Source organism: Rissa tridactyla, chromosome 3 (assembly GCF_028500815.1).
Source record: "Rissa tridactyla isolate bRisTri1 chromosome 3, bRisTri1.patW.cur.20221130, whole genome shotgun sequence".
NCBI classification, from domain to species: domain Eukaryota; kingdom Metazoa; phylum Chordata; class Aves; order Charadriiformes; family Laridae; genus Rissa; species Rissa tridactyla.
Window position 1 is genome coordinate 42605262 of NC_071468.1, and position 27950 is coordinate 42633211.

The 27950-nt window shown below is 40.6% G+C and overlaps 1 protein-coding gene across 8 annotated transcripts in view; it reads right to left on the reverse strand.

The window, feature by feature from the left end:
- Positions 1–4823: 4823 nt before the first annotated feature.
- The window catches only part of CHRM3 (cholinergic receptor muscarinic 3), a 286298-nt gene continuing 263171 nt past the window's right edge, over positions 4824–27950 (reverse strand). For 7 of the 8 annotated variants that reach the window (XM_054195959.1, XM_054195956.1, XM_054195961.1 and 4 more), the window contains one exon: positions 4824–6681. In XM_054195959.1, coding sequence (XP_054051934.1) covers positions 4860–6681 — 1822 coding nt within the window. In that variant the 3' untranslated portion in view covers positions 4824–4859. Of the gene's footprint in view, positions 6682–21251; positions 21442–27950 lie in introns of those variants that run through there. The other variant, XM_054195960.1, reaches the window with a different exon arrangement.

Consider the following 27950-nt stretch of genomic DNA (forward strand, 5'->3'; position numbering starts at 1 on the left):
ATCTACAAATATATATCGCTTTGACCTGCTCCCAGAAGGAAGGGCAGTGGCATTTGCATGGGTAAATACATAAAAGATAAAAGGAATATATAAAATAGAAAATCACAGAAGCTGGAAGCGAGTTGTGAAAAGGGACAGTAGATCTACACGGATCAAAGAATATTCAGAGTTACCACAACGAATATGTATGTTTTTAGACATTGTCAAATGCATTAAAATATGTGATGATTCATGAACGGGATGATGTTCGAGCTAGTGGGGGCTCGGCAGAACGTCCTTAGGGGCACGTCATCCCCAGCAGCACCAAAGAAGGTCTGGCTTGGTGAACAGCCAACTTGTGGTACAGGCCGTTTCTGCCAATACGGACCTGGAATATGTGGATCCTGCTCTCGTTCTTTTTGATAAGTCTTATACATCTTTAGAAAAGAAAATATCAGACCTCAACACTACAACTGCTGGAGCTGGGAACGTGCCTTCTGATCATCTAAAAGCACCTTAACTTTGCGTAGGAATATTTCGAAAGGAAAGAAAAAAGCCTGACACCAAGACGAACTTGTAAAGCACGTTTTGTGAAATAAATGTGGGAGCCATTTGGAGGAGAATAAGGGTTTGGCATCTCAAATAAAAATTTGAATCGGGATGCATAAATGGTCAGATGGTCAAGGGGGCAAATGAAATGCAGTTTATAAATAGCTTAGCATGATACTCTGTGATTATCCCTACTGTATATATGGTAGCATGATGATAACCGTATATTCAAAATTACTGATGCTGCTGATCAGGGAAAAAAGATAAAAATTTCCTTTTACTTTGATGTTCGCATTCTGTAGAGGCAAACTGAGTGTACTTTGGGACTTGTATTCACTTCTTACATAGGAAAGGTTTCTAACGAGCTAAGACTTTTTAGAATATTCTTGCAGAAGAAGTAAGGAAATATAATAATCAAGACAATAAAATAAGAAAGCGAAATTGAACATAATTGAGAAAGGTCACCAACTGCCTCAGAACGTCTTGTGTGAGTATCCTCACAAAACTGCCAGATTCCTTTAGGTCATTTGTTGTTGAGGATATACAGATCCACAGGTTTAGATCCTGGGAACAGCTCAGGCCTTTCCTATATTTGTTTAGCTCTAGAACAGTGACACGCCGATTTGCAGTTTAAATTTGTAGGAAGGGTGTTGTGTTATGCTGGGGTGGGATAAAGTGCTTCAAGCACCGTGACACCTGTCCCTGGATCTTTGGATCAGACATTTCTCACAGCCTCTACTGGTACAGAAGCCAGAAACTTTCTATCCTAATTTTACATCAAGAAAGCCAAGCATATACTATAACGTATTTTGTTGTCTTAGAGCTGTTCAGAGGCTGACAGTGATTGGGGTCTATTCTACAAAGCTTTCTCCAGACAACCCAATGGCTCCTGTCTGGCTATCACTTCTGATTCTCTGATTCTTTTCATATGGAGTCTAATCTTGTATTATTGCAATTAATGGGGATGACGCCTGCTCCCTGAAAAGCCAGCTTTCCATGTGAGGAGTGTTAATAGGACTGAGCTGTTTGTCTGCCCTCAGAATGATGCTTTCTGTCATGTTTCTGACTTAATTTTCCTCAGAAGAGATGAAATATTACATCATTTGTACTTCTTAAAAGTAGTGCTGTGTCAGATTGTACCTTTTGGTCTTGCGTTGTTCCTCTGCAACCCATCATGTGCGCCTGTGTTCATAAATAATATATCCACTTGTGCATATGGCTACAATTTTTGTGTGTGCATGGGTTTAAAGCGAACACATAGACATATAAAATACAAATTAATTTGATCCCCACCGTACCTGAAACACAGCCAAATTCTTAATATTTTATAGTGCATATTCCATTAAATAAATAATAACTAAATTGATCTATGCTACAGTATGTGTATACATCCACATTTTATGATGCCTGTAAATAACAATGTAAAGCCTGGTCACACGTCAAAAGACAGGTTGTTTATTTCTCTGTTAAAACATTCCGAGGGTTTAACTCTTCCTATTATGTAAACAGTGGTGACAGCCGCTTTCAGGGAAGCTTAACTTCATTAAAAATAAGGTTTCCCATTGTAAAATCAATACTAATATACCATAAATCCCCCTGATGAACTCTGGCTTCCTTACATGCTCTCACATTTTGTGTATTAGGGGCACAGCACTACTCTAGATATCAGAAGATAATAATATGGCAATATATATAGATATAGATATATATTTAAATATTAAAACATTAGTTAGGTCAACTTGAGTAATGAATATATTTCAAATATATGCTTCTTTCTATAAATAAGGGTCATTAATTTTCTTCGCAACGTGGGTGAGTTAGAAGTCTTTGGTTGTACGTGGCTACCAAACTGGTAAACCAATTCTGGGTATCTTTAGCTCAAAATGCACTTCTGACATATAGATGAAGCTTTAACTTTTTTTCGTCTTTTATACTAAACGTGTACTTGCAGTAGACTTGCAACATCATTTACAAGCTTACCTTTAGGCAGACATTTTAGACAACTCATACAAAAGAAAGATTTGTATGTCGAGAGTATTTGTTTTAGTGACAAGAAAGCTAGGTGTACTCTATTCATTTCTCAAGGAGACCTTTATGAATCACTTTAAAAGGACACTACAGCTGAAGACTGAAGAGCAATATTTATCAACATTAAATAAAACATTTGGTGAAGTATGTATAAATATTTCTTCATATGAACATAACACAAAATTAAATAGTTCAGATACACAGACACCATTTAATATATTTCCACTGTTGTCAAAATCATCTGTAAACACCATCTCACACTGAATACAAAAGCAGCTTTTACATCAGTTCTGTGTTCACAACACTGATGCCCCATTGTAAAAGAAGATATTTCTTTTGTTTTATTTTCAGCAAAATAAGAGTCTAAGCAATAATAATAAAAAAAAAAGTTTTGGTCAGTTCAAAGGAGAAAACAAAATTATCTTTCAACATGTAACTAAATCAGACTTAGAACAATAGTTTAAAGTACAATCCTTTCCCCAGGGGATCTCTGACTTTTATAAATCACACTATGTTTGGTGCAGACCACATCACAAATACCAGGAAATACTGGTCGTGTCTAAGCTATAAATATTAAAGCCCTTTTAAAATTGTCTTTATCAAAAATTGCCAGGTTACAAATTGGCAATATCCGTGTTTTTCACACCACCGAATAATCTGGCATGAAACAGATTTCAGTGCGCTTTTCCTGATGATTTTTAAAACAGATTCCGGAAAAGAAACACTTTAGAGAGCATCCTTCACGTACAAAAATAAAGCATTTCTTTTACACAAATCTTTTGCATCTGAAGTTCACCTGGGCAGACAGTGCAAGCGGGGGAGGCCCCGCCAAGTTTGGGACAGAAAATTACATCTCGAACGTTCACTGGAAGCTGTGCGGATACTGCGCATGGGACCTGAGCCGGCTCTGCGGAGGGTGGTGCACCCACACGGTGCAGCTCAAGGGCAGGCGTCGCAGTGTCCGCGCGTGGCCCGAGGGCAGCGCAGCCACCCCGGCACCAAACGGGGCTCCTGCTCCTGGCTGTCCCCGCCTGGCTCCTCACGACTCCCGTTGAGCACTGGCACTGTGTGGCCCAGGTGTGGGGTCTCGCACGCCATCCTACGCCCTACAAAGGTAACTTCATTCCCTGCCCTGAATCTAGCCTTCCATTCCTTTCACCTGCGTGTCTTTTGAAGAGGTGCGATCACTTTTGGGGAGAGATACTGTGCTCGAGATTAAGGTTTTACTGGGCATGGCCCCCATTACAAAACTCTGCAGACCCTTAGGCTCACAGGCTACATTTTGGTTCCCTCAATTTGAAATGTGGACACCATGTTTTGGTTTCAAAGATAAGCTTGAATTTCAGGTGGCAAATAATGAGGTGTATATTTATAGTATGATTTTTCTGGTTAGATTTTCTCAAATTTCACTCATGTAATTGTGATGGGGGACCCTCTAAAACCTAGAACAGTAGATCACCTCTTTCCTGGTATGTGTGTATTTTAGAGGTGTGAATGTATGTTACGCATACATACACACACACACTCGCACACACACATATATATAACATGAGCTGCACACACAGAGACTCGGCATTCAGGAATCAGGGGTACAATTAACAACACACCAGAAGAGAAGTAGACAGGAAGCTCTATCTGGACAACAAGAAGCAATTTTGCAACCTATACAGTGTCTCAAATAATTCCATAATCCTGTTTCGCTAGCTTGCTACATCTGTATGTGACTTGAATTGAAAGTTGTTGGATTCCTTGGAAACAGAAGAGTTGGGCTAGCTAGATGTGCTTACCTGAGATCCCAGAGTTGATTATAATCAAAGAGCTGGGCAGATCAGTAATGGGTTTATAATTGCTATACAGCTTCTCGCAAATTTGTAGGAAAACTTTATTAAGTCTTTCACTCCTTAGTAAAAACGTTGAAGTTTGTTAGTTTTTGCTGAATGCAGACTTGATTTTTATATTAAACTGGATTTATTAAAAGGATACATAAGCCTGGCAGCTGCTTTCACGTCTTGATGTTTAAATGTTTGAATCAGCACCCTGGAACCACCCTCCCACCCCACCCCATCCCGTCCTATCCCGTCCTATCCCATCCCATCCCATCCCATCCCATCCCATCCCATCCCATCCCATCCCATCCCATCCCTTCCTATCCCATCCCGTCTTGTCCAATCCTGTCCCGTCCCGTCCCATCCCATTCCATCCCATCCCATCCCATTCCATTCCATCCCATCCCATCCCATCCCATCCCATCCCATCCCATCCCCGCTTCGTTATTTTTTTAAAATTGTTTAAAAAATACTATTCTATGAAGCCTCCCTAGGGATCCGCTTATGAAAAATGACGGACTGCCTTTGCTGATACTGCTGTTTGCGTCGTTTCCGTTTGTCACACTGACACAGCAGTAGCATCTTGAAAGTGTTTCTGAATGTTTTGTTACACAGTGCATAGCACACGGGGTTCACCGTGCTATTGATGTAGCAAAGCCAGTACCCCAGGTTCCAGAAAGTTTTGGGGATACAGCTGCAAAAGGTGTTCACCAGAACCATGATGTTATATGGGGTCCAGGTAATGATGAAGGCAAACAAAATGGCACTGAGTGTCTGTGCCGCTTTCTTTTCTTTGATAAGTGACATTCGTTTTCGCTTTGTGATCTGACTTCTGGTCTTCAAGGCAAACTTTTTTGCCAGGGTTGCTTCCTTGAAGGACAAAGGCAGGGCTGCAGATGTCTTGGTCACCGATGAGATGCCGTCAGAAGCTGTGGTTGTCTCTGCTGACCCTGGCTGAATGGGAAGCTTAGAAAAGCTCTTTTGGAAATTTCCACCATCCTGAACGCTTTTGGGAGGGTGCAATTTTTTAGGTTTCTTTTCCTTCGATTCTGTGTCGGATTTCTGCAGTTCATCCCCCGACTCCTGCAAATCTTCCGAGGAGGGTAGTTTCGTGGAGTTGAGGATGGCGCTGTGACCAGGAAGCTTCAGCACGATCGAATAGATGGCTCTGGTCTCTGCAGCGATGTCTTCTTCATCAGAGGAGGCTGAATTTTCAAGGGAGGCAGCAGCATCGTTGTTGTTCCAGCTGTCGCTGCTGCTGTGCTCCTGGTCCCCCTGGTCTGGGTTGGGTTCCCAGCTCTTCATCGTGAGCCAGAAGTGGCAGCGTCTGTATTTCCTTCGGGTGGAGCGTTTCATGCTCTGCCGTTGCAGCTCGTAGCTGCTGCAGCTCCGGGAGCTGCCTGTCTGATGTACGAAGCGTGCTGCCTCTGCCTCGCTGCCGGAAGCCTGTAGCCCTGCTAACTCTTTGGTGCGTTTCTCAGTCTCCTTGTAGATCCTCCAATACAAAATACTCATAATGGTGACTGGCAAGTAAAAGGCAGCTATGGCAGTGCCAAAAGTAATGATGGGTTCGCTTAGAAACTGGATGAAACATTCATCAGGAGGCACAGTCCTCTCCCCAACAAAATACTGCCAGAACAAGATGGCAGGGGCCCAAAGAACAAAAGAGATGATCCATGCTAAGCCAATCATCACCCCAGCCCTTTTGGTTGTTCGTTTGGCTCTGTACGTAAGCGGCCTAGTGATGGAAAAATACCTGTCAAAACTTATGACAAGGAGGTTCATGACAGAGGCATTACTGGCGACGTAGTCAATGGAGAGCCAAAGATCACAGGCCAAGTTTCCCAAAGCCCAGTGGTCCATGATAATGTATGTGGTGTAAAGATTCATGGAAATAACACCAATGATCAAATCTGCACAAGCAAGACTCAACAAGAAGTAGTTGTTGACCGTTTTCAGTTGTTTGTTAACCTTAAATGCAACAATCACCAGGATATTTCCTATGATGGTCACCAGCGCAAGGATCCCAGTGAGGAAAGCAATCAAAACTACTTGCCAGACAGCGTGTCCACCCAGAGGGTCTTTGCTCGTGGCATTTAGGGACATGTTTGTTGATTCCACAGTGGAGAAGGGAAAACTCTCTGTGGTCTGAGGGAAATCATAGCTGCCAATGAGCGACGCTGCTTCATCGAGTAGTCCTGGTCCGTGTGAATCTCTCTTCCAGAAGGAGCTCACATTCGAAAATGGGGGCGAGGCTGAAGTGTTATTTTGCATGATCATTGTGGCTCTCTGACATAGTCTGCAGCAGGGAAAAAACAAACAAAAAGCAAGTGAACATGTGAAGATGGCGAAGAGATAATCATTCGCATACTCATACATAAAATCCCTTTAGCACTTTGAAAGATGTCTTTAAAAGCCAACGTGCCTGTGACACATCCCAAGTCAAACACGTATGTGGTAGTACTCAGCTTACAGCTGGGATTAGCCTGAACTCTTTGTAGTAATCACATCGCGTTTCCTGAAAAACATTCAGTCACAGAAGAACCAAAATCCCAGGAGAATTTGAGCCCGCAGTAGTATTAAAATGCCCCCTAACTCTAACTCTTAATTAAAACACTCCCTGGCGGATCTGCCCTGAACTCTACATCTCAACAGCCCACTACCCTGGCGCCTTCGAAAACTAAATGCCAGACACATGCAGCCACAAACCCCCCAAGTCTGAATCAATGCTGGTCCCCGGTGCTATCCTGGCACCAGCAAAACACAGCCCCAGCCTCTGCTGCCTCCAGCTACAGCTAATGACAAACAAAAATAGTCTTCTGTCTTTCCTTAAACTATAGAGATACAAGCCAGCATCGTTTTGCTCTGCCAAGCTCCTCTAACCTGTGGGGCTGCAAAGATCTTTTCATTTTCACCTACATTTCAGCTACCTGATAAAGGTACTAAAAGTTCTCATTAGCACTTTTTGCAGATGCCACTGTTAATTTTTCATGCACATTTTTATACTTGGACTAAGGATTTTGTACAACTAATGACTTCAAAATGTCTTTGGGGCAACATGTTAAAATTTCCTTTGAAAATATGGTCTCTGGAGTCACGAAAAAATGTTTGGCAGATGTATGTCAAAGCCATCATTAAACACTTTAGGAAAAGAGAAAAAAAGCATGAAAGGGATTCATAATTAAGCCTTAATCCTTTTCCCCAAGTACTTATGTAAAACGAAGACATGCTCAGAATAGGAATTTGCATTTCCCTTTTTTCATTAACTTCTGTGGTCAACTGACTAGTTTCATTGTAATAAATTGGTTATATCATCATGAAGGAAGAATTCTGATGAAAAAGTCCATCATTGATCGTAAATATTGAACAAAATATGCTGTCAAGGAGAAATGTTTGTTTCCCTTCTGTGAATCCTGCCAGAGTCACTATGTTATGGCATGAGATAATAATGAGCATCAAAATGTACTGGTGTTACACAAAATATTTACCCAAAAGAGGAGCTCTCGGTTTGGTTCTTTAATTAATTTCTAAATTCTGTTTTCCCTTTAATTATACTTGGTTTTGTTAGCATGCCATTTTAAATAGTGCAGTTTCTTTGACGTATCCAGTAAACAGATCAACGATTCTAAGGGAAGCAACAGTAACTAACACAAGTCCCCCATATTTTGATATCTCAGTAAATGAGATATTATTTTTTCTCTTTATTAATAGGAAGACAAGGTTACAATGATGCTGCCTTATCCTAATGCAATCCACTTTTAATGCATTTGTCATCGTATCGTACAGGATGTGAACATAATAATAACACAATAATAACAACAGCAAATATTGCTCTGGGAAATCACAGTTAAATTAAACTCTTTTCCTGATAGAAAGATTGAAAATTTGGAATAACTCAAACAATTCCTAAAATGAAAAAAATCTACGAATTTTATAAACTGTAAACCAACATCGGTAACTTTGATTTTCTTTAAATCAAAGTAGGTTGAAATGAAATTATCTTTTATCAAAAAACTTCAACATTCCAAGTTTTCTTTTCTTTGCAAAGTTCATATAAAAGAAATGTGCAGTTTTGCATGAAATTTCAGGCAAAAAGACATTCTGAAAATTTGTCAAGCTGCTCCTCTAAAGTGTTCAATGTTTTTTACCATTTTAATTGTTCCTTTACCAAGAAGATCTAAATGAACTTTTCTGACACAATTTCACCACGTCCTTGCCATCTATGAGAGAAGCTGTGGGACACAACTTATTTGGTTTTTTTCTTCATCAAGAAATACTACTTCTGACTGTGGCGCTGGGGTAGGTCAGGCCACCAAGCGTACAGCAACCCGTCCTCACCAATCCCTGTCATACTGTTTCAGAGAAGTTGCAGACGTCAAATCTGCCCTGGGTGAGAGAGACAGACTCATCCCACCTACGCTAATGAAATGAAAGTCTGCAGAAGGCCATTTGCAAAAAGGCAAGCAGAGGTCTGCATGAGCAGCATGCTCTTGCTTTCATTCACACCCCCTCAAGCACACTCATGCCAGCTCGCTTCCTTGCCTTGACCAAAGACAACATTCATTTACATCTCTGTAAAAATGGAGATCCCACATACTCAAAAATTACAAATGAAGGCCCATGGAAACACAGCGTACAAAAACCTTCTCCTTTGAAGAAGACAGCGAAGCAGTATTCGGGTTTGGCTCGCCCCTTAAAGTCCACAGGTGAAAAAAACCCACAAGTTCACTTGTGAGCAACCACTTAAGCAAGTGTTGACAATGTTCTTGCCAGTTGTTTATGGGCCGGGGTGGTTAGTCACAGTGGGGAAGGAAATCTTTGACTCAAACAGGATTGCTGGACGCCATCCTCCTTGCAATGTTTTACTTAGGAAGCAGGCATCTTTTCCAGACCTGTCAGATAGGATGAGGTCAAAACCAGAATAGTATGAGAGAGATCTGAAATAATGATATTTGCTAAATATATGCCAGAAATGATTAATGTTACAGGATGCAGATCTTCCTTCACTGACATTAGGGACAGGGAGCAGAGGATGAAAGCCAGAAAGCATCCCCTCCACATTTTCAGACTTGTAAAAACTCTACAAGGTAACACCCAACCTAGTCAAGTACTGATTGAGAAGTCTGACAGGTAAGTTTAGATGGCGCTGATATCATTAGGCTGCTTTTTCATTAAAAAAAAAAGACAAACTGTTATCTTCTAATACACAAGAAAGGACCAGGCAGAAGATACTGATAAAGGAAATGAAACTTTCACTACAGAGCATAGAATAAAAACCAACATCACTTAGAAGCGATGGTAGAAATAACAGTATTACTAAGAAATAAGAAGAGTTGACAGTTTGGTAGTACTTCCCATTTTCATTGCATAACACAACCATAAATCACGGAATCACGGAATCTTCAGAGTTGGAAGGGACCTCTAGAGATCATCTAGTCCAACTCCCCTGCTAGAGCAGGATTGCCTAAAGCACATCCCTCAGGGCTGCATCCAGGCGGGTCTTGAAAATCTCCAGAGAAGGGGACTCCACAACCTCCCTGGGCAGCCTGTTCCAGTGCTCTGTCACTCTCACTGTAAAGAAGTTTTTCCGTGTATTTGAACGGAACTTCCTATGTTCTAGCTTGTGCCCATTGCCCCTCGTCCTGTCGCTGGGAACCATTGAAAAGAGCCTGGCTCCGTCCTCCTTAAACCCACCCTTTAGATACTTGTAAACATTAATCAGGTCCCCCCTCAACCTTCTCTTCTCCAGGCTAAAGAGTCCCAGCTCTTTCAGCCTTTCCTCATAAGGGAGGTGCTCCAGTCCCATAATCATCTTGGTTGCCCTACGCTGGACTCGCTCCAGTAGTTCCCTGTCCCTCTTGAACTGGGGAGCCCAAAACTGGGCACAGTACTCCAGTTGTGGCCTCACCAGTGCAGAGTAGAGGGGGAGAATGACCTCCCTCGACCCACTGGCCACAGTCTTCCCTATGCAGCCCAGGATGCCATTGGCCTTCTTGGCGACAAGGGCACACTGCTGGCTCATGGATAATTTGCTGTCTACCAGGACCCCCAGGTCCTTCTCCTCAGAGCTGCTTCCCAGCATGTCCACCCCTAACATATACTGGTGTTTGGCATTCTTCCTTCCCAGGTGCAGGACCCTACACTTGCTTTTGTTGAACCTCATTAGGTTCTTCTCTGCCCAGCTCTCCAGCCTGTCCAGGTCACGCTGGATGGCAGCACGGCCCTCTGGAGTGTCGGCCACCCCTCCCAGCTTGGTATCATCAGCAAACTTGCTGAGGATACACTCTGTCCCCTCATCTAGGTCATTAATGAATATATTGAACAAAATTGGTCCAAGTATTGACCCCTGAGGGACACCACTTGTTACAGGCCTCCAACTGGACTCTGTGCCGCTGATCACAACCCTCTGAGTTCTGTCACCCAGCCAGCTCTCGATCCACCTCACTGTCACCTCGTCTAGCCCATACTTCCTCAGCTTCCTAATGAGGATGTTATGGGAGACAGTGTCAAAAGCCTTGCTAAGGTCAAGGTAGATGACATCTACGGCTCTCCCCTCATCCAGCCAACCCGTTATAACATCATAGAAAGCTATCAGATTGGTCAGGCATGATTTGCCCTTGGTAAATCCATGCTGACCACTTCCAATAACTTCCTGTTCCTCTATGTGTTTGGAGACGACATCCAGAATGAGTCGCTCCATTACCTTCCCAGGGACAGAGGTGAGACTAACCGGCCTGTAGTTCCCTGGGTCCTCCTTCTTGCCTTTTTTGAAGATTGGAGTGATAAACTAACGTGCCTGTTAGCCTCGGAAGTTCAAAACAACTACCACATAAAAGATACAGATAATCTTGCAAAATTAATGTGTAAATGCTGCACTATCTATCACTAAGTCCATAAAGCGATTGTGATTTCTGTTTAACTGTAGACTCTGAAATGGAGTTTCAACGTAAATTAACCAACAAATCCTTTCAGAAATGCCGTACTTCAAAAGAATCATTGTGAGGAAGCCTGGGAAAACTGTACCCCAGCTGCAGTCTTTCAGATGCTGAGCAAGTGCTGGAACCAAACCTTGATTTCTCAGGTCAATTCTCCCATCCCTGAACTACGAAGCAATTTCTCTAAGCCACTGTTTCAATGAAAACCTGCCCAGTCCTTAACAGTCCAGTAAGTGAGGAAGAGGAGAGACTGAGAGCAACGCACTGACAGCTCCCTGCTGCCCAGTGCAATCCTGCAAGCTGGAACTCGGCTTTTTAAACTCCTCAGGCAATAAAGGGACCCCTACACTTGCACTGACTGGACTATTTGATAAAAGAGAAATGCTAGCAGGATGATGAGCACAGCCCTTTGTCATTCTGGCTCTGCTACAAGCTCCTGTAATTGAACTGTTTAATTAAATAAAAAATGTATTACCCATATGTTCATCTGCATAGAAAAACCCATCGCTACCACAACATACCAGATCAGTGCAACTGGATTTTCTTCCCTTTAGGAAGCCAAAGCAAGCTGAGTTATCCATCATTTTCCAAGAACGCCATACATTTTCTCCTTTCTCCATAAGAAGTGTTAGAGGGAAAGAAGGGGAGGGCGTCCTGGGTCCAAGAAGAAGGACCTGCAGGTCCGAGAAGAAGCTGCCCTGCAGCGCAGCCTGCCAGCGCCTGCCCAGCAAGCCCAGCTCAAAGGCAGAAGGATGTGCGACCAAGTGGGAAAGCAGCCACAACTATTTTGGTACAACAAACAGCGCGGCACAGCCCGAGTGAGGCAAACAAACCCAACTGTGAAATGATTATAGGGTTATACACCAGCATAAGAGTTTACAAATCATTGGCACAATACGCTACATTGCAATTTCAAGCCAGGGAGTAACAAAGGAAACTATTTTTAGCCTAAGAATACATAATTACTTACCTAAGATTACTGCTATGCTATTCACCCTGGTTTGGGGTTTTTTTTTTGTGTTCTTGTTTCTGCTTTTTAATAACAGCTTATGAAAGGGACAGGCCAGAGCAAACCAGAGGCAATGCATACCTCCCAGCATTATTTGGGGAAAGTGTAGGCACAGTACAGGCACCGGCTAGGCAGACTTTCACATACAACCTTCCCAAAGCACCTCTGCTCCCTGCCCCATTGGAGGGACTGAGGTATTAGTTATCCCAGTAAGACCCATTGGAAGGGAAGGAGAAAGCAGCTACAGAGATTATCGCTGATTTCAATAAATGGGTATAGCACAGATTTAAAAGCCTGAATTTTGGGAAAAACCTAATTCATTGCACATTGCTGTAAATAGAAAGTAAAATAGAATAGCGTAGGAACAGTTCTGTCACACATTTTTACCACATTCCATTTCTCTCCGCTGATTTCATATTTCAGCAGTTGTGTGAATATTTCACGTTTCATTTTACCATATTTTTTCCATTCCTTAAACCTTCCTATTCACAAACACACAATCTCCATGTTTGAAGAGAAGTCTGTTTTCTTGCTGTCTTTAAAGGGCTCTGAGATGTATTTTCAGGATGTCAGATGGCACTCCATGGTCTTGACTGCGTGTGAGCTTAAAACCGGCAAGCCATTACGACTGGAGAATTTCACATCTCATCTGTTTGCACAGCCAAGAAAATTGCTTACCTTATTTTTCCATTGTCCTCTGCACTGCTATTGTATACATTAGCCTAAACAGCAGAGAACTCCATGCAGTGAATAATAAACCTGCTTTCTAACATAAAGAAACCAAGCCTTTAGAATGCTTAATTCAGTTACCTAAACTAAGCTTTGTTCCAAAGCTAACATTTGGTAAAATAAAAATATCTATGAACTTTAAATTTTTCCTGAAATTACGCCCAAGATTACACATCCCTTTTTTTCAAATCACACATAGAGGTTTTTTTCAATAGATAATAAAGAATTTTAAAAACCTGAAATGAAAAAATGAAGATACAAGTATTCGCACTAGCATTCATGGTTTTATATTTATTATACAGCAGCTCACATCACTTGCAGCTAGTGTAGCACAAGATACAGGATTCCTTATGAATGTGTATGTGATAACAGGAAGTACAGTGTAATTATCAGTGAACAGGACCTCAGATTTACCATGACTTCCTTATACTGATGATTAAGTATATTACACTCAATATAGTTTTGCATCTTTGCAGAATGAGAATACAGAGCCACAGAAATCGATCCCATTATGAAATATCCTGGCCACTGTCTTACACGTTCACACTAGATACAGACAAATAACAGATGTACTCTTACATTTTTATATATACATACACATAAGAATTTATACATACAAATGTCACGTATAAAATGTGACAAAAGTATGTGTGTATATATATCTGCAGATGAAAGTTTATGTATATATTTGCAGATATATATACACGTGTGTGTTTATACATATGCATACGTGTATATACACACACACACATATATCTGCATACATATATATATACTTTTGTCACGTTACTTCAAATATAGTTAGAAGGATAGACTGTATCTTTCACTAATTAGCTATCAACTTGTTATAGAAAAAGCTCAATCAAACATATCCCACTAACACTTCAATGCAAGCTCTTCCATTTTCCATCCATAAAGATGTTTCGCTTGTGCTTACTAAAATTACCTACACTTAACGTCAGTGCTTTAAAAATCACTTTTGTGATTGGTGAATTTAGATTTGCTTACTATTTGCTTACTGTGTTGCTGCTGTTAGCGTGTGAGGTCTAGCATGAGCAAACTAGGAACCCATTTCTTTAATCATGTGTTGTTTTCATCACTTTGGAGAGAGTTTAGAGCACCTAATGCATGGCACCAAGCTACCTGCAGGCAGCAGAAGGGAGCATCCCTCCCGAGAGGAGAGGCAGAGGGATGCTGCCTCGCTTGTTCCTTGCTGGGATGTGTAAGCACACCACGCTGTGAGCACCTGAGACTGCCCACCTAATGCAGCCGAGAAATTCATTATCTAAAGCTGGGCAATGTGAAGAGCATGTTTTATCCCTTAATTTACCCATTAGCTTTTGACAAACGTCTACCATTTCCTTCACTTGGACTGAGCAGCTTATGCTCACACCACCCAGCTGTGCCTGCGGCACTCGCTGCGGGCCTTGCTTGCTTGTACTGTGTTTGCTTTTACAACGTTTGCTCTTCCAAACACCTTACTTCACGTAGTATGAAACCTTCACCGAGGGTTTTTATATCATGATAGAAATGTAACTTTGAATACTAACATGATTTAATGGCTAGCGATTTCCGTGGAAACATCTGCGTATTTACACAGCTACAAAAGTAAGAATAAATACTGTGTTACCACTAGGGACCAGAAAAGAAAAAAAAAATCTCAGACATATTGCATCTGTTGTTATTTCAAAAATCCAGATGTGTATTTCTGATCCCTTGCACTTACGACTTCCATTTAAGATTGAATTTGTTACATGAACGGTATAATTCTCTTGCATAATTTTTCCAAATCTGCCATATATAACAAACATACATCCCAGTCTGCATAATTAAAAGACAGTGATTTTAACAGATATCCACATTTACTAAAAGAAGTGTTTCTGTGCTATTTATTATTTATTTATTTTTTAGCCTCAGTGAGCCGATACTCATTCACTCCATGACTTTTAGTTTCAAAATAATCCCATCTTGAAATCCTCTAAAACGATTCCAGGGAGAAACCTGAGAAATGAGGAACTAATCTCAGTTGCGATACGGCCTCAGGGCAGTGAAGGTTTATCACGTGTAGCAGCAGCAGACTTGCTGAAGGAACGGTACTTTTCTTTCTCGGGCACGTGCACTTGGTGGTTATTGTCTGAACTCACATAGAATAAAGCGAAACCTTCAAAAGCCTGAGCTTGGACGTGTCTACAGTTTTTGAATGCTTGAAAACCAGATCAAATCAGGTCTTGCTCAATTAAAATGATAGTAAATCTTGACTATCAGCTCAAACAGTTAAATCTAGGAGGTGCGTTCTTATGAAGAGAGGAAATTATTTAAATTCCAGGCAGTTTCTCTCTGAGAGAGCTTTATTAGAATAACATCCCATCTGTCTAATTGATATTGGAGGGAACAGACATGCCGTCCAAAACATAGTCAGAATTACAAATACTAAGAGTTTTACTCACTTTGAGCAACCCACTGACTTTGCAGGTATCTGGGGACAGGAAGGTTTGGCTGAAGGGTTGGTTACTATGTTGAATTTAAACATGATTTTAGATAGAGATGAAAGAAGAATATCAGCCATTTCATTATCTCATTTATGCATGAGGGGTGCAGAGTTTTTCCTTTGATTAAAAAACTATCCATTTTTAAAACTTCATGTCAATATTTTATTATACACTTTTTTACATAGTATTGCTTAATATTTTGTTATTTATTCTGATGTTGAATCGAAGTCATGATCTAAAATTTCACTGTGCGCTCAGCTATCTCTTTACGAAATGCTGTCCATTGACTCCACAGATAATCCTCCCCACGAGGTACTTAAAGATCACTTTGAAATGTTGATCATAGAATCACAGAATTGCCTAGGTTGGAAGGGACCTTTCAGATCAATCATGTGAAATAAAGCAATGGGAATTCCTGCACTTAACTATATTGTCCCCCTAGATGTTGCTAAATGCTGGAATACCTTGAATTGACATGGAAAAATGTGTGCCTAGGTAGAGAGAAAAAAAATTTCAAGCCTTCTAAGTGAATTTCTCCTTTTTTACTAAAATGGCATCCTTCTTTAAAAAAAAAAAATCATGTTTGAGCAACTTAATATCAAGAGCTCATTACCAGTGCTAGGTAAAACAAGTAATTCTTACTGTATTTGTAATCCAGTCCTACTTTCAGTAAACCTTGCATGCATTTAAAACCCATATTTAATGTGAATACTAGCCTTTAAGAACCTTTACAGGTTAGCCTTTAAGACCTCATTAGCAGATCTCTTTACTATCTTTAACAAAACTGCTTTAAAAGGAAGTAATCAATTGATCATGCTATAAAAAAAACTATGTTTTTGCTATTACTGTTTGCTCACGGACACAATGTACCACCAGGGAAAACTGGAAGACAGTACAAACACCTTTTGAGTATCAAAGAAGACAGAGAGTCTTGGCCATTGAGCTTTAAAGAAGCTCACCTGACATGCTCTTCTCATTTGTCTGCAAGTACAAAATGAAATGACAAAATGCTGTCATGCCTTGAAACCGGAAAATTGAAAACATTTTTTTTTCCTGGCAATCCTTTCCACGAAGGGAAAATAAACAGCCCAAACTAAAAAACATAAATAAAAACTCAAACCACAGTTTAGATTTGCTGCCTTTTCAAAAACTATATTTTTTTCTTTGGAAAGTAATTTTGTTTTCTGTCAACTTCAAGCTGAATCTCAGATATTTTTTGACAAATGCTGCTGAAAGCAGATGAGCTCTGCTTTGTTATTTATTTAGGAAAAATAATAAAAAATGGTCTGGCAAAGAGCTATCAAAACCTCCGGTCCAGATGTACGTTTACCTGCTGTCAGGTCCCGTTACATGAAAGATCTCCAACATAACACATTTAAATGTGTTAAATAACATGAGTTTGAAGTTCTCTTGAGCCTGAGAGAACCCTAAAAGGTTCTACTGTTGCTGACCGCTACATTTTCTACTGGAACTATGGCACTGCACGCAGGTGCTAAAAATACAGCCCACCTACTATAGCTCTTGTTGATGAGGGACAGTTTGGCAATTTTACATAAGACGCAATAAAGTGACTTGAACAATGTTAGGAAACACTCTATTAAGGGAAATTTATTATTATTGGCTTTGGTGATTGAAATATTATTGCTATCTACCGCACTCCCACACGGGACAGATGGTTTACTTAAAAAGCTGAAAGAAAAAAACCCACCACTGTGGAGAGGTTCCAGCTAGAGGAGAAAAATTGCTAAGAAATAGCTATCAGCTACTGAAATCTATATAGATATTTGGACACTGGAACTATTTATATGCAAAAGGAAATTTTATGAGAGAAACTTTGTTGCAAAATGTTATGATTTTAATCACATTGCATATTATTTTTTGTAAATAACACTTTAAATCATGCAATCATACGTTTCAAAGCACTTTGATTCCAAGTCAAAAGTGGCATAGTTGTTCAGAAAATAACATTCTCAGTGTATTTCTTTCTTTATTTGTATTACAAAATGGAAATTCCTAACATCTGAGATTTGGGGATATCCTTTCATACCAAAAATTTGATCAAAGCATAAAAGCATATGAAATTTTCTAGTAATTTACTGAGAAATGGATGTATTGCCAGGGAGGTGAAGAGTTCTGTGTGTGCCCTTTGTATAAATTATATTTCTTTAATACCACTATAAACAAAATGCTATGACATAATTGAAACAGAATACTTTTTACCTTAACGGGACACCTTGGTAAATAATCAGACAAAAAGGGAAATTGCTTTGTTTCAACATGTCCCTGGAAATATTTGTATAAATGCTATATTTCATTATTCATCAGTATATTTCAAGTCAATCTTTCCATCCGTTTAAAAGTGTAGTTTAATACCCACTAGATGGCACAATAGTTATTCAGAAGCAAAAGTCTGGACTTTGCAACAAAATCTTAAGTAGTTTCTCATAAAGCCTATGTCTTATACATCGAAATTATAACCAACTAGATTATATCTATTCCTTGACAGGGAGAGCAGCTAAAAGAAATGCATGTCATCTAAATATTGGTCTGAAACAAACTAGCAAAGTACCGAAAACTGTGTTTTGTACTGGAGCCTAACTTAACTTCTTTTTTTCCTGGAAGAGACACATCTGAAAGTCCTGGTGGAATTCTGTAACTTAATCAAAATGGCCCGTTCCAAACTCTGACCCCCTGCACGCACGCTGCCAGGCATTTGTAGGTCTCTGGGAAATCAGTGGTAGCAGGCACCACAGATTTTAACGCATACAAGCAATTGTTCTTTACTCAGTTTCAGACAAGTAATGAAATTATGCTCCAATGCCATAATCTTTTTCAGGGTTTCTTTGCAGGGTTGGATTTTGGGGGGGTGGTTTACTTTTTTTTTGAGTTGCACAGCAAGATAAATGGAAACATGCCCAATGAAAGTAGTCCTGACACTGACGGAGGAGGTGCTAATGAAAAATTTATTTTGAGTTATTCTACATAAATGCCTGTTGGTAACCCTCGTGACAGGGTCCTCTTCCTACTAGCATTTCATTAGGTTGCTGTATATTTGTTTGCCTGAATATCTGCCTTTTCTGCCTACTTGAAATACATCCCAAGAGTCTGAATTTTTTCAACAAAAGCCTTAAAAAAAATCAGCTCTAGTGTAAGGAATACACATTTCACAAAGCAGGGGCTGTGTTCAGCGTGCAGAATGGACCTGCCCCAGCAAGTGGTCGCAGTTGCACAGCAGACCATGGGTTTCCTTAAGACCCTCTTGCCTTATGGTTGTAGGAGGTATGTAGTAAAGGAGGCACAAGGCTGAGGAGGAAAAAGGAAGGACTCACAGTTAAATAAGCTAAATGCGGAACCCAAGTGTAGTTTCCACACGCTACAGGAAGAGTGACCTACGTAGATCTTTACAATAATATCACCTTACTTTGAAAGCATACTGCGAAGCTGAATTTAGCAACGCACAGCCATTCCTTAACTTCTGTATACGCAGTTTTGCGAAATAAATGATCTCGAACTATATCTTTGGAGGTTTTCATCTGCATGCTTCTAAAACGTTAACATCATTCCGTCGGCAAAAAAGGCCATTTTTAAATTCCGCAACTATATATTCATCTACCACGCTAGCAGTTCTCTACTCACCATCTAGCTAATGCACTCATGGTGCTCTGCACTCCCTCCTTGTTGCTGCTTCTGAGGAGTCATGCATTCTGACATGGCAAATAGAAAGGCACGGAGATCTAATTACATCAGCTGCAAAGGTTGCTATCTAAGTAACAGGATTTTGCTTCTAAAATAAGAAGGTAATGTGGACTCATGATTGTTTGCGTTTGCTCTTTCAAGCCTATAAAACCTGCATTTTGCAAACCCATTACAGTCTAGGATAATCAACAAAAGGCTTAAAATCAGGACTCCTACCTAAAGCAGACGGAAAATATTTCTCCCAGCTTTGATAGTGTTGCTCAAATGGCAAGTAGAATATGTTACTTCCAGAAAGGAAGCGGAAAGTTAGAAGAAAGAGAATCTGCACCTAGGAAAAAATATCTCCTGCCCTAAAAGGCCGGCAGAATTTTAATGCTTGAACTAAGAATAGAGATTCTATGCAACTGCACATGGTTTCACCAAGTCTCATTGCCCCCAAAAAGAAGTATTAATGCTTAACTAAGTATTAAGTATTTCCTTCCGTTCATCTGCCCTTATCTTCCAGCTGCCCCGCTTTTATGCTTGGGATTGCCAGTGAGCTGCACTTCCAGGTTGCTGTGGGTCTATCGGACCAATTATTTGTTAGGATCAGAAAAGAATTCCCTATTTGGTTGCCATTGAGAAGGGTATTTTGTTTGTTGTTTTCTTAACCTTTCTTGGCAGTCCTATGATACATGTGGGTAAAAGCTCCGAGGACTGAGAAGTCTTAATTAGGTAAGTATCTGCAGCAATCCCTGGACAGGTTCCAGATGAGGTAAATGGATTTTGGATTTCTGCTGGTGGACATCAGAGCAAAGGACAAATGGAAACCTCAGTTGCTGCTCTTAGTACCCTACCCTCCCATTTCTTGCAGGATGAAAGGTTTACTGTAGAAGGGCCAGTGTGGGCTCTGCCTCTTGTTTGCCTGCATGACCTGAGCAACAGCTCCCAGAGATGTTTTAAACTCAGTATTCCCAGTTTGCAGGACTTGCGAGCCGCTTCCCTGTGTTCAGAGAGAAGCTTGTACTGTAGTGTCACTATGTTCTTCTAAAAAACCTGCCCTGTGAGCCAGGGGACATCCTTTGGAGAGGAAGAGGTGCAGCCAGGGTTTGCAGCCAGGGCCGGGCTACTAGGGGAAAAGGGAATGATCAGCGTAAAGTGCACATGCTTGTGAATGCTGGCATGTTAAAACCTCCTGCAGCCCTGCGTGAAATTTCACTGTACAAACAACAACAATCTGGATAAAGAGAAAAGGAACACGGATTATAAAATACAGTGGAAGGAATAACTGAAGGTAAAACAACTGAGTAGGTAGAGCACGGTAAAAAGATTATCAAGATGCAATCTGATAACTCCTTATGGGAGCCTGGAGTTGGCGTGGAAAGCAGGGAGGGCACGTTGGCAATCATTCCTTTTGGGGTAAGGATTCTTGTATCTCAAAGTAGCAACAAAATCACTCTAAATAAAAAGACATTTCCATCAGTTGGAGCAGCAATTCTCTGTCATCAGTCCTCCTCCTTACTACGGCAGCCCTCGTGGCTTACCCTGTAAGACAGTGAGGCCATTACAACCACAGCTATCGTAAGGAGCAGAGTCCAGGTATAACGGAGTGAAGATGTCAAGAACAGCTGGGGCTTGTAACCCCCTTCTACAGAAATAAGCATGTTCCATGACGAATTATTCAAAATTATGCAAGAAAAATAATTGCTTGAGAGCTGCTGGAAAAAAAAGCCTCTATCCTGAAGAACCTAAATTTTTGTTTGTCACAGTTGTAATACAATTTCAAAGAGCAGAAAGGGAAGAAAAAGGGTTCTGCTAATATTATCAGAATTTTAGAGAGCAAGACGAGCGCACAGAGTTGTTTTGGATTATATTATTAACAAATTAATGTCTTATTTCTCATATGCGTGACAGCAAAAGTGCCAGTGATGACCGAAGCGAAGAGAAGGAAGAAGCCACACTGCCTCCCAGACTTTCAGGAAACCCACACCTTATGTTAAATAAATAAATTTAAAAAAAAATAATCCCTCACCCAGTTACTTCAGTTTTACACCATTTCAGCTGAGACTGAGATCTGATCGCAGATGCTTGGTACAGTAGCATGAAGAACAGAGCTAAAAGGAGAATCAGGCTTCCAAAGAGACCAGGCGTTATGGAGGAGCCAGTGACTCGGCGCAGCGAGCTGAGGCCAGGTGATGGAAGACAAACATGAGCCTCTAAGTCAAGTCCTTCTTCCTGCCTCTCCAGCTGCTGCGGAGCAAGTGTCTGAGCAAATCCACTACACTCGCTCCTGAAATAGTCATTGCACAGGACCTCTTCAATTCAGTATCATTTTATGAGAGAAAGGAGGCGGGGAAAACTCAATAGAGCAAAAAGACATTAAAAATGACAGACGAGAAAAAGAAAAGCATCTTGTTCCCAGGCCTATCCTCACATCAGTGCATTGCCGTAGCAGAAGAAGGGCACAGATAAGCAGTGGCCCATCTGATAGACTGATTGCCCCGGGTGATACCAGCAGGCAGCCAACAGACCCGCTTTGGTGCTGGCTGCACTGGGAGCCCCAACAGCTCCTTGGGAAGCAGCGGTCGCTGAAAGTGAGCGAGCCTATGGCATCTTAAAAAACCCATGGGCATGAGGAACATGCACTGCCTGGATTTAACTGTATGCACATGAAATACAGGGGGAGAGGGCATGTGAAAGGAAACTGGAGCTGGCTCCTCAAGCAGGTCTGTGCTGAAATATGATAAGAGACTAGAGTCCACATCCTCATTGGCTTCTTTTATCTTTTCTCTTTAAGTGACATTCATATTTTAGTGATAACTAATAATTTTCATGGGTCAGTCCAGAAGGGATGTGCAAGACATATAACCATGTTGTTATGAAAGTGAACATGTGAATATTGTGTTAACGTTTGAAAAACCTTGGTCTTCAGGAGGTCAGACACTGTTGCATTGGACGATTATTGCCAGCAATAGCCAGGCAAGCCTGAGCAGTGCAGGAATGTGCCGAGTTGCTATATTTATGCACAGCTTTTCTAGCAGTGGGATTTTTTGTAATCCTTGTAGCTACAAGGATCCTGCATCCTGAGTTCTTCTGTGCCCTTCAGTGTATTGTTCTCAGACAAACAAACAAACAAACAAACAAAATATAACTACTGTTCCCTGCTTTGCTTCCCTTGGTAGTGCAGCCGAGCTCAAAGTTGCTTACACATAAAAACTTCTATATAATAAATTCCTCGTGACGCTACAGATGATGAGAAATATCACATCAGTGGTCAGTTAAAACAACATGTATCCCTAGTCTCCCAGGAAGGAAGCAGTTTTTAGCATTTGAGATTTTGGTCCAAGAGAGCTCCTGATACTTCTTTCCAAAAATGTTAAAGAGACTTTTGAGAGCACAAAATACAACTCAAAGCTCCTCCAAATTAAAAAAAAACAGTGTAAACTGGGTGTTCACCCTGTCTCTGCCCTGAAGTCTTATCTTCTCACCTATATTGGCTATATTGCCAGCTTAATGCTGTCCACATTTTTTCAATAGGATGAGCTTTCAAAGAAGACGTATTAGGACAAGTTCATTCATATCAGGAGGATGTATGTTTTCCCTTGCAGCACAAGAAGACTAATTTGAATTTGTAACAGTAAATTGAACTATAGCTGTGGATAGGGATGCAGGACCCATGTCACTGTGGTACCTTCCAATCAGAGGGTCCAAAGAATGACGTGGTGGTGCGGTGGTGTAACATCTGGAAGCAAAGTTTAAAGGGTTTTGGAAGATGAGGCAGTTCAGTATCTCTGTCCTGTTCTAAGGTGGTTCCGTGACCACTGGCTGTTGGCTCCTTTCAGAGACAAAAATACTTAGACCGGATGGACCTTTGCTTCTTAAGATTGCACAGCCCAAATAATGTTTGAGGGAGACGTAAAATTGGAATTTTTATCAAACCAGCGTTAGCAATCCTGAGCAGAGAGATAAGAAACAACACTGCTCTGGTCCCTGAATACAATTGTTTCTTTTTAAAGGTGCATTTGGTCTACATTAGGTCAGAACCAGCTATCACACGTATGGGTACCCCCAGTAGTGACAAACTCCATCATAACACGTTTGTAACACTATCGGGGGAAAAACTAAGGTGGGTCAGTCCAGGTATAATGGCATCTGGGGTGCTTTTATCATTTACTTTCTGCCTATACCACTGAGTATGAAGGATTTAATTGAATTGCACTGTCATCAATACAGCACACAGGATTTTCTACATTTTTTGCTCTATTGTGAATTTATCATCAAAACGGTGCTGGATTTCCCTGCCTTTCTCTACACTGTGTGCCAAAAATACATTTTCTAACTAAATACTTAATGAAAATTAAAGCATTGGGGTACCTATCCATCACTGAAAAGTACCTATTGACTTTTAATAGGCATTTAGCATCCTGTGTCTCTAGCTTTTTCAAAAATCCTACCCTTAATCAGCAAACGTGGGCCAATTTCAGAGTTCCAGATTACCTGAAATTACCAGCATTTCTACTGAAGCCAGGGATAAATTCTGAATTCGTACAGGAATTCCAAGATCTTGAAGGAAGAAATACTAGATTAATTATTGACACTTAATAATATTAATTGTTGCCAGAGAACTGGTAAGACTTTCAAAAGGCAAAATGTATCCACGAGGGACAGTTCTGAATCACAGTCACTCTGCCATGTATTAATATTTACCTTAGCTTTTGAAATGGAGAGTAGCGCTTAAATCTCACTGTCGCCTGCTTCGATCTGAGCTTGCTTTTCCAAATGTCTGTTTCCCCATCCATCCCTCTCGCTAATCTTTATTTCTGTTTCACGATGTTTCCAGCTGAAAATGTATCCGTACAGTCAGTATTCTCCAAGCTCCAGTTTATTAGTGAATACAAATAAGCTGCGAGTCTTTCGGATTCATGTAAACGTATCAATATTCCCATGCTGGCTGTGCTTTCAACTGCAAGAGAAACATTCCACGTCTGCAGCTGCAGCATATTAAAACTCAAAAATGAGGGTTTTGATAGCACTTGCGCATTTCTGCCCTTTCATCTGTCCTTTATCACTCATTTACTCACAGGAAGAAGTGACTTTTCCTGCCAAGGTAGAGGCAAATTGTGTCGGACAAGGGCAAAAACCAAAAAGATTCATTAAGTGTACCAGAGGAAACAATTTCTGAGACACAAAGTGTCAGCAGAAATAAGAGTTTCTACTGTTTCACTCCCATGACCTTATTCAAAAAGGCATAATAAACCGCATAGCTTTTTGCTGTTAGAAATAATTTTCAAATCATAGGACCTAAATGAATCAATGTTTCACTAGAGCCTCTCTACTCATCAATACTTGTTTTTCCTTTCATCAAAAAGAGGAAAAGCTTTTCTGAGAAGTAGAAAACAAAAATGTCTGTTCTATTTGTAAAAATGTGAGAGCTGGGAAATAATAAATGCTGACGTAATTGGAAAGATTGTCCTTAATTCCGATGCTGCAAGATTTCACACTGAGTTTATTTCAACACACTCAGTTCGTAATTTCAAGTTCTTTTTTTTCCATTTGAGTAATTTAGCACAATTGCAAAGCTTCTCACCCCTTTTATTTTGTAATGTAAAAGAGAAAAAAGGCAAAAAAAAGAAGATTAAAATATCCCTTAATATTACTTAGACTGAAAAATGTGGCCATTGGAAGAAGACAAACTGGAGACATGAATACACACGCAGGTTTGCTGGCATGGGCACAGAGGTCAGTGGGAAATGGGGGACACACCTAACCCTTAGCGCAAGAAGGAAGAAAGAGATATACTGGTATCAGAGGAGGGAAATGGAAGACATTTAAAGCTCCAGCTCAAATATAGTCTCTAGTACAGGAGAGTTTCAGGGAATGATGGGGATGTGCCCTACAGCGAGCTCATGGTCAGAGATTCAGGCGTTTTATGCCTGATACAGTGCACAAAAATCACTAGAGCTAATAACACATTTTTGAGCCCTTGTTACCCCAAGGAGATGAAAGGCTGGGATTTTACTCTCTTCGTGTGCCAAAAAACCCCCCAGGTGTGAGAAGCCAGTGCAGCAGGGTCTCAGGTGTGTGAGCTGAACTCCACATTCCCCAGCAGTAGCTTCACTCTGCTTTCACTTGGCTGCAGCTCATCCAGGTGCGCTGCTGGGTCGGGATGCTGCGACCTCCCAGCAGCAGCCCTCACAATCCAGCAGGCCGGAGTTTGCTTGAGACTGTCAGCGATATTTGATAGGTTTTTATTTTCATTTATTCATTGAAACTTCTGGGCAGAAATCAAGCCAACCAGAAGAACGGGAGATCCAACCTGGAAGTCATGAATCTGAGTAACCAAATCTCATCTGATAGCACTGATTCCAGTGGTGGAATTGCCATCCCCATAGGTATTTAAGACGGGCAGACGTGGTGCTGAGGGACATGGTTCAGTGGTAGTTTTGGCAGCGTTAGGTTGATGGTTTAACTTGATGATCTGAAAGGTCCCTTCCCACCTACACAATTCTATGATTCTGTAAAAAGATCTTGGTCTTGTGCCTCACTCTAGTCAGAGGCAGGGAGCGCCAGACATGATCTAAAGAATTAGGTGGAGAGAAAATCATCACTGCTAACAAAATGTATGGGGCTAACTGACATGCACGCACACAGGGCAGGATTCTGGGATACCTCATTTTAGCAGCAATTGAAGAATGAATCCATGGGGCTTTCCCTTTACTAAATATCATTCATTTTCCCGGCTGCATCAAGTACTTGATCATCTCCCAGTCTGATTCATATCAGTATTATAATCTTCACTCACAACTGTTTTTCAAAAAAATCGACATTGATATGAAATAGGAATGTCTTATTGCAAACCTAGGGAATCTAAAAAAATCATTTGTCCATTAGACAGTTTCTTCAAGGCAGATTTTTCCATTAAGTAATTTTGACTGTAACGTCCGCTTAACTTTAATTGACAGAAGTGCAAGGCAAACAAATTCAGATCACTTAATAGTCTAGTAGGTGCATATTAGAAATGGATGCCAACCAGGTTCTTCTTTCTTTGGGAACTAGGAATTTACTTTTTTGGGTTTTTTTCCTAACATGTAAAGAAATTTCCAAATAACTCAACCAATCATTTTGGTTCCCTTGAACTTGTAAAAAAATGGTTCATAAGTCAACACTTTTCAATAAAAAGATCCATTCAAACATATTCCCCTGTATATACTTAAGCACAGAGTCCCCTCTGTGGGGGATGCAATGCTGCATGATTAGAGAAGTCAATAGGCTACACAGGGCTCTGTTCCTAATGGGAGTCACTGGTGTGTCATTCTGCAAGTGAGTTTAATCCCTCATTTTTATAAATTGGTATAAAATCCATTTACCTAATTGTGATGTCCATGCCCCAAGTGAATTATTCCGTAAGACATATTCATGCCTTTGGAGTAAAACTCCTTAAAGCTAATAGAAAATAGCTAATAGCTATTTAATTTGACCTTTTCCTTAAAGCCAGGTAAATATCAAGCCTTAGCTTGCGTGTCTAGATGAAATTTGATTTGAGAAATCCAAGTGGAATAGCGATACGTTCACAGCTCTCGAGCAACGCTGTCGCACCTGCTTAGAGCAGCCTCTCAACAGGCCCCCGATTCTGCTCCCTTTGCTCATGTTCAGTCGTGTAGACATGGATAGTGCAAGGAAACTTAGTGGGGAAATTCAGATCATTCACCGCTGTGAAAAGTTGCCATCAACTGGATCAATAAATTGCTACGTATCAGCTTAATTTTATGGGACTTGGCAAGATCTCTCTCTATGTGCCTGCTGCTAAATAATAAAGCATGAAATCTAGCCTGCAAGGGATTCTGCATGGGAGATTCCCACTGGCTCTGAGTACAGACAGTCCCCTGTCTTCAGAGGCTTTCCTGGACTGACTCTTCTGTCCTCATTAGGCTTCTATGAGACAACTCAAGTGCTTCACTTCCAGGCTGCTATGCACTATCATGCTCTTAATAGATTGGGATTTAGACTTTTAAATAACAAACAATCCTGATTTCTTTTCAGTAATTTTCTTCTTCTGTTTGCCATAAGATCATCCAAATCTCTTCTAAATATACACAAACTTGGGAGGTTCCTTATATCTGTGTTAATACGACTTTTCTGCAATTTTGTATTGACCTCTCATTTTTCTTTCAGCTCATTTCCATCCATGCCAAACATGAATAAAAACCTACTTCTCTTATTTGTGATGTTTTCTAATAATTTAGAGATGCAAATAAGTTCATAAAGTGTAAAGTAGCAAAGAAGGATTATTTTTCAATTGTTTCTTTTCTGCACAAATGATATTAAGTCTGGCTCATAGTAAATGAAGGACAGCATTTATGTCTTCATTCAAAACGCACTCAACAAGAAACAATCATTTCCAAATATGCTTGCCTATATAGAAGTGCTTTTTTCCCTACAAGTCTAGAATTGTAGCTTACAGAATGGATTCTGAAGAATTCCCTAATAAACTGCATCAAAACTGCATTAAAGATATAATGCACCAAAATTGTTTGCCATGTTTTCCACGTTTTAACTACCCAGCAGGAAAATAATGATGTGCAAGCTTGTTATTTTCTATATGCTTGGGTGATATCTGACCTTCTGCGCACGCCAAGATGTGAGTGAATGTGGGATATACGTAACAAACTTTTTTTCTTTTTTCCTTCGAAGAATTGCTAGCATATATCCAGTAGCTTTTTTTTTTGCATTC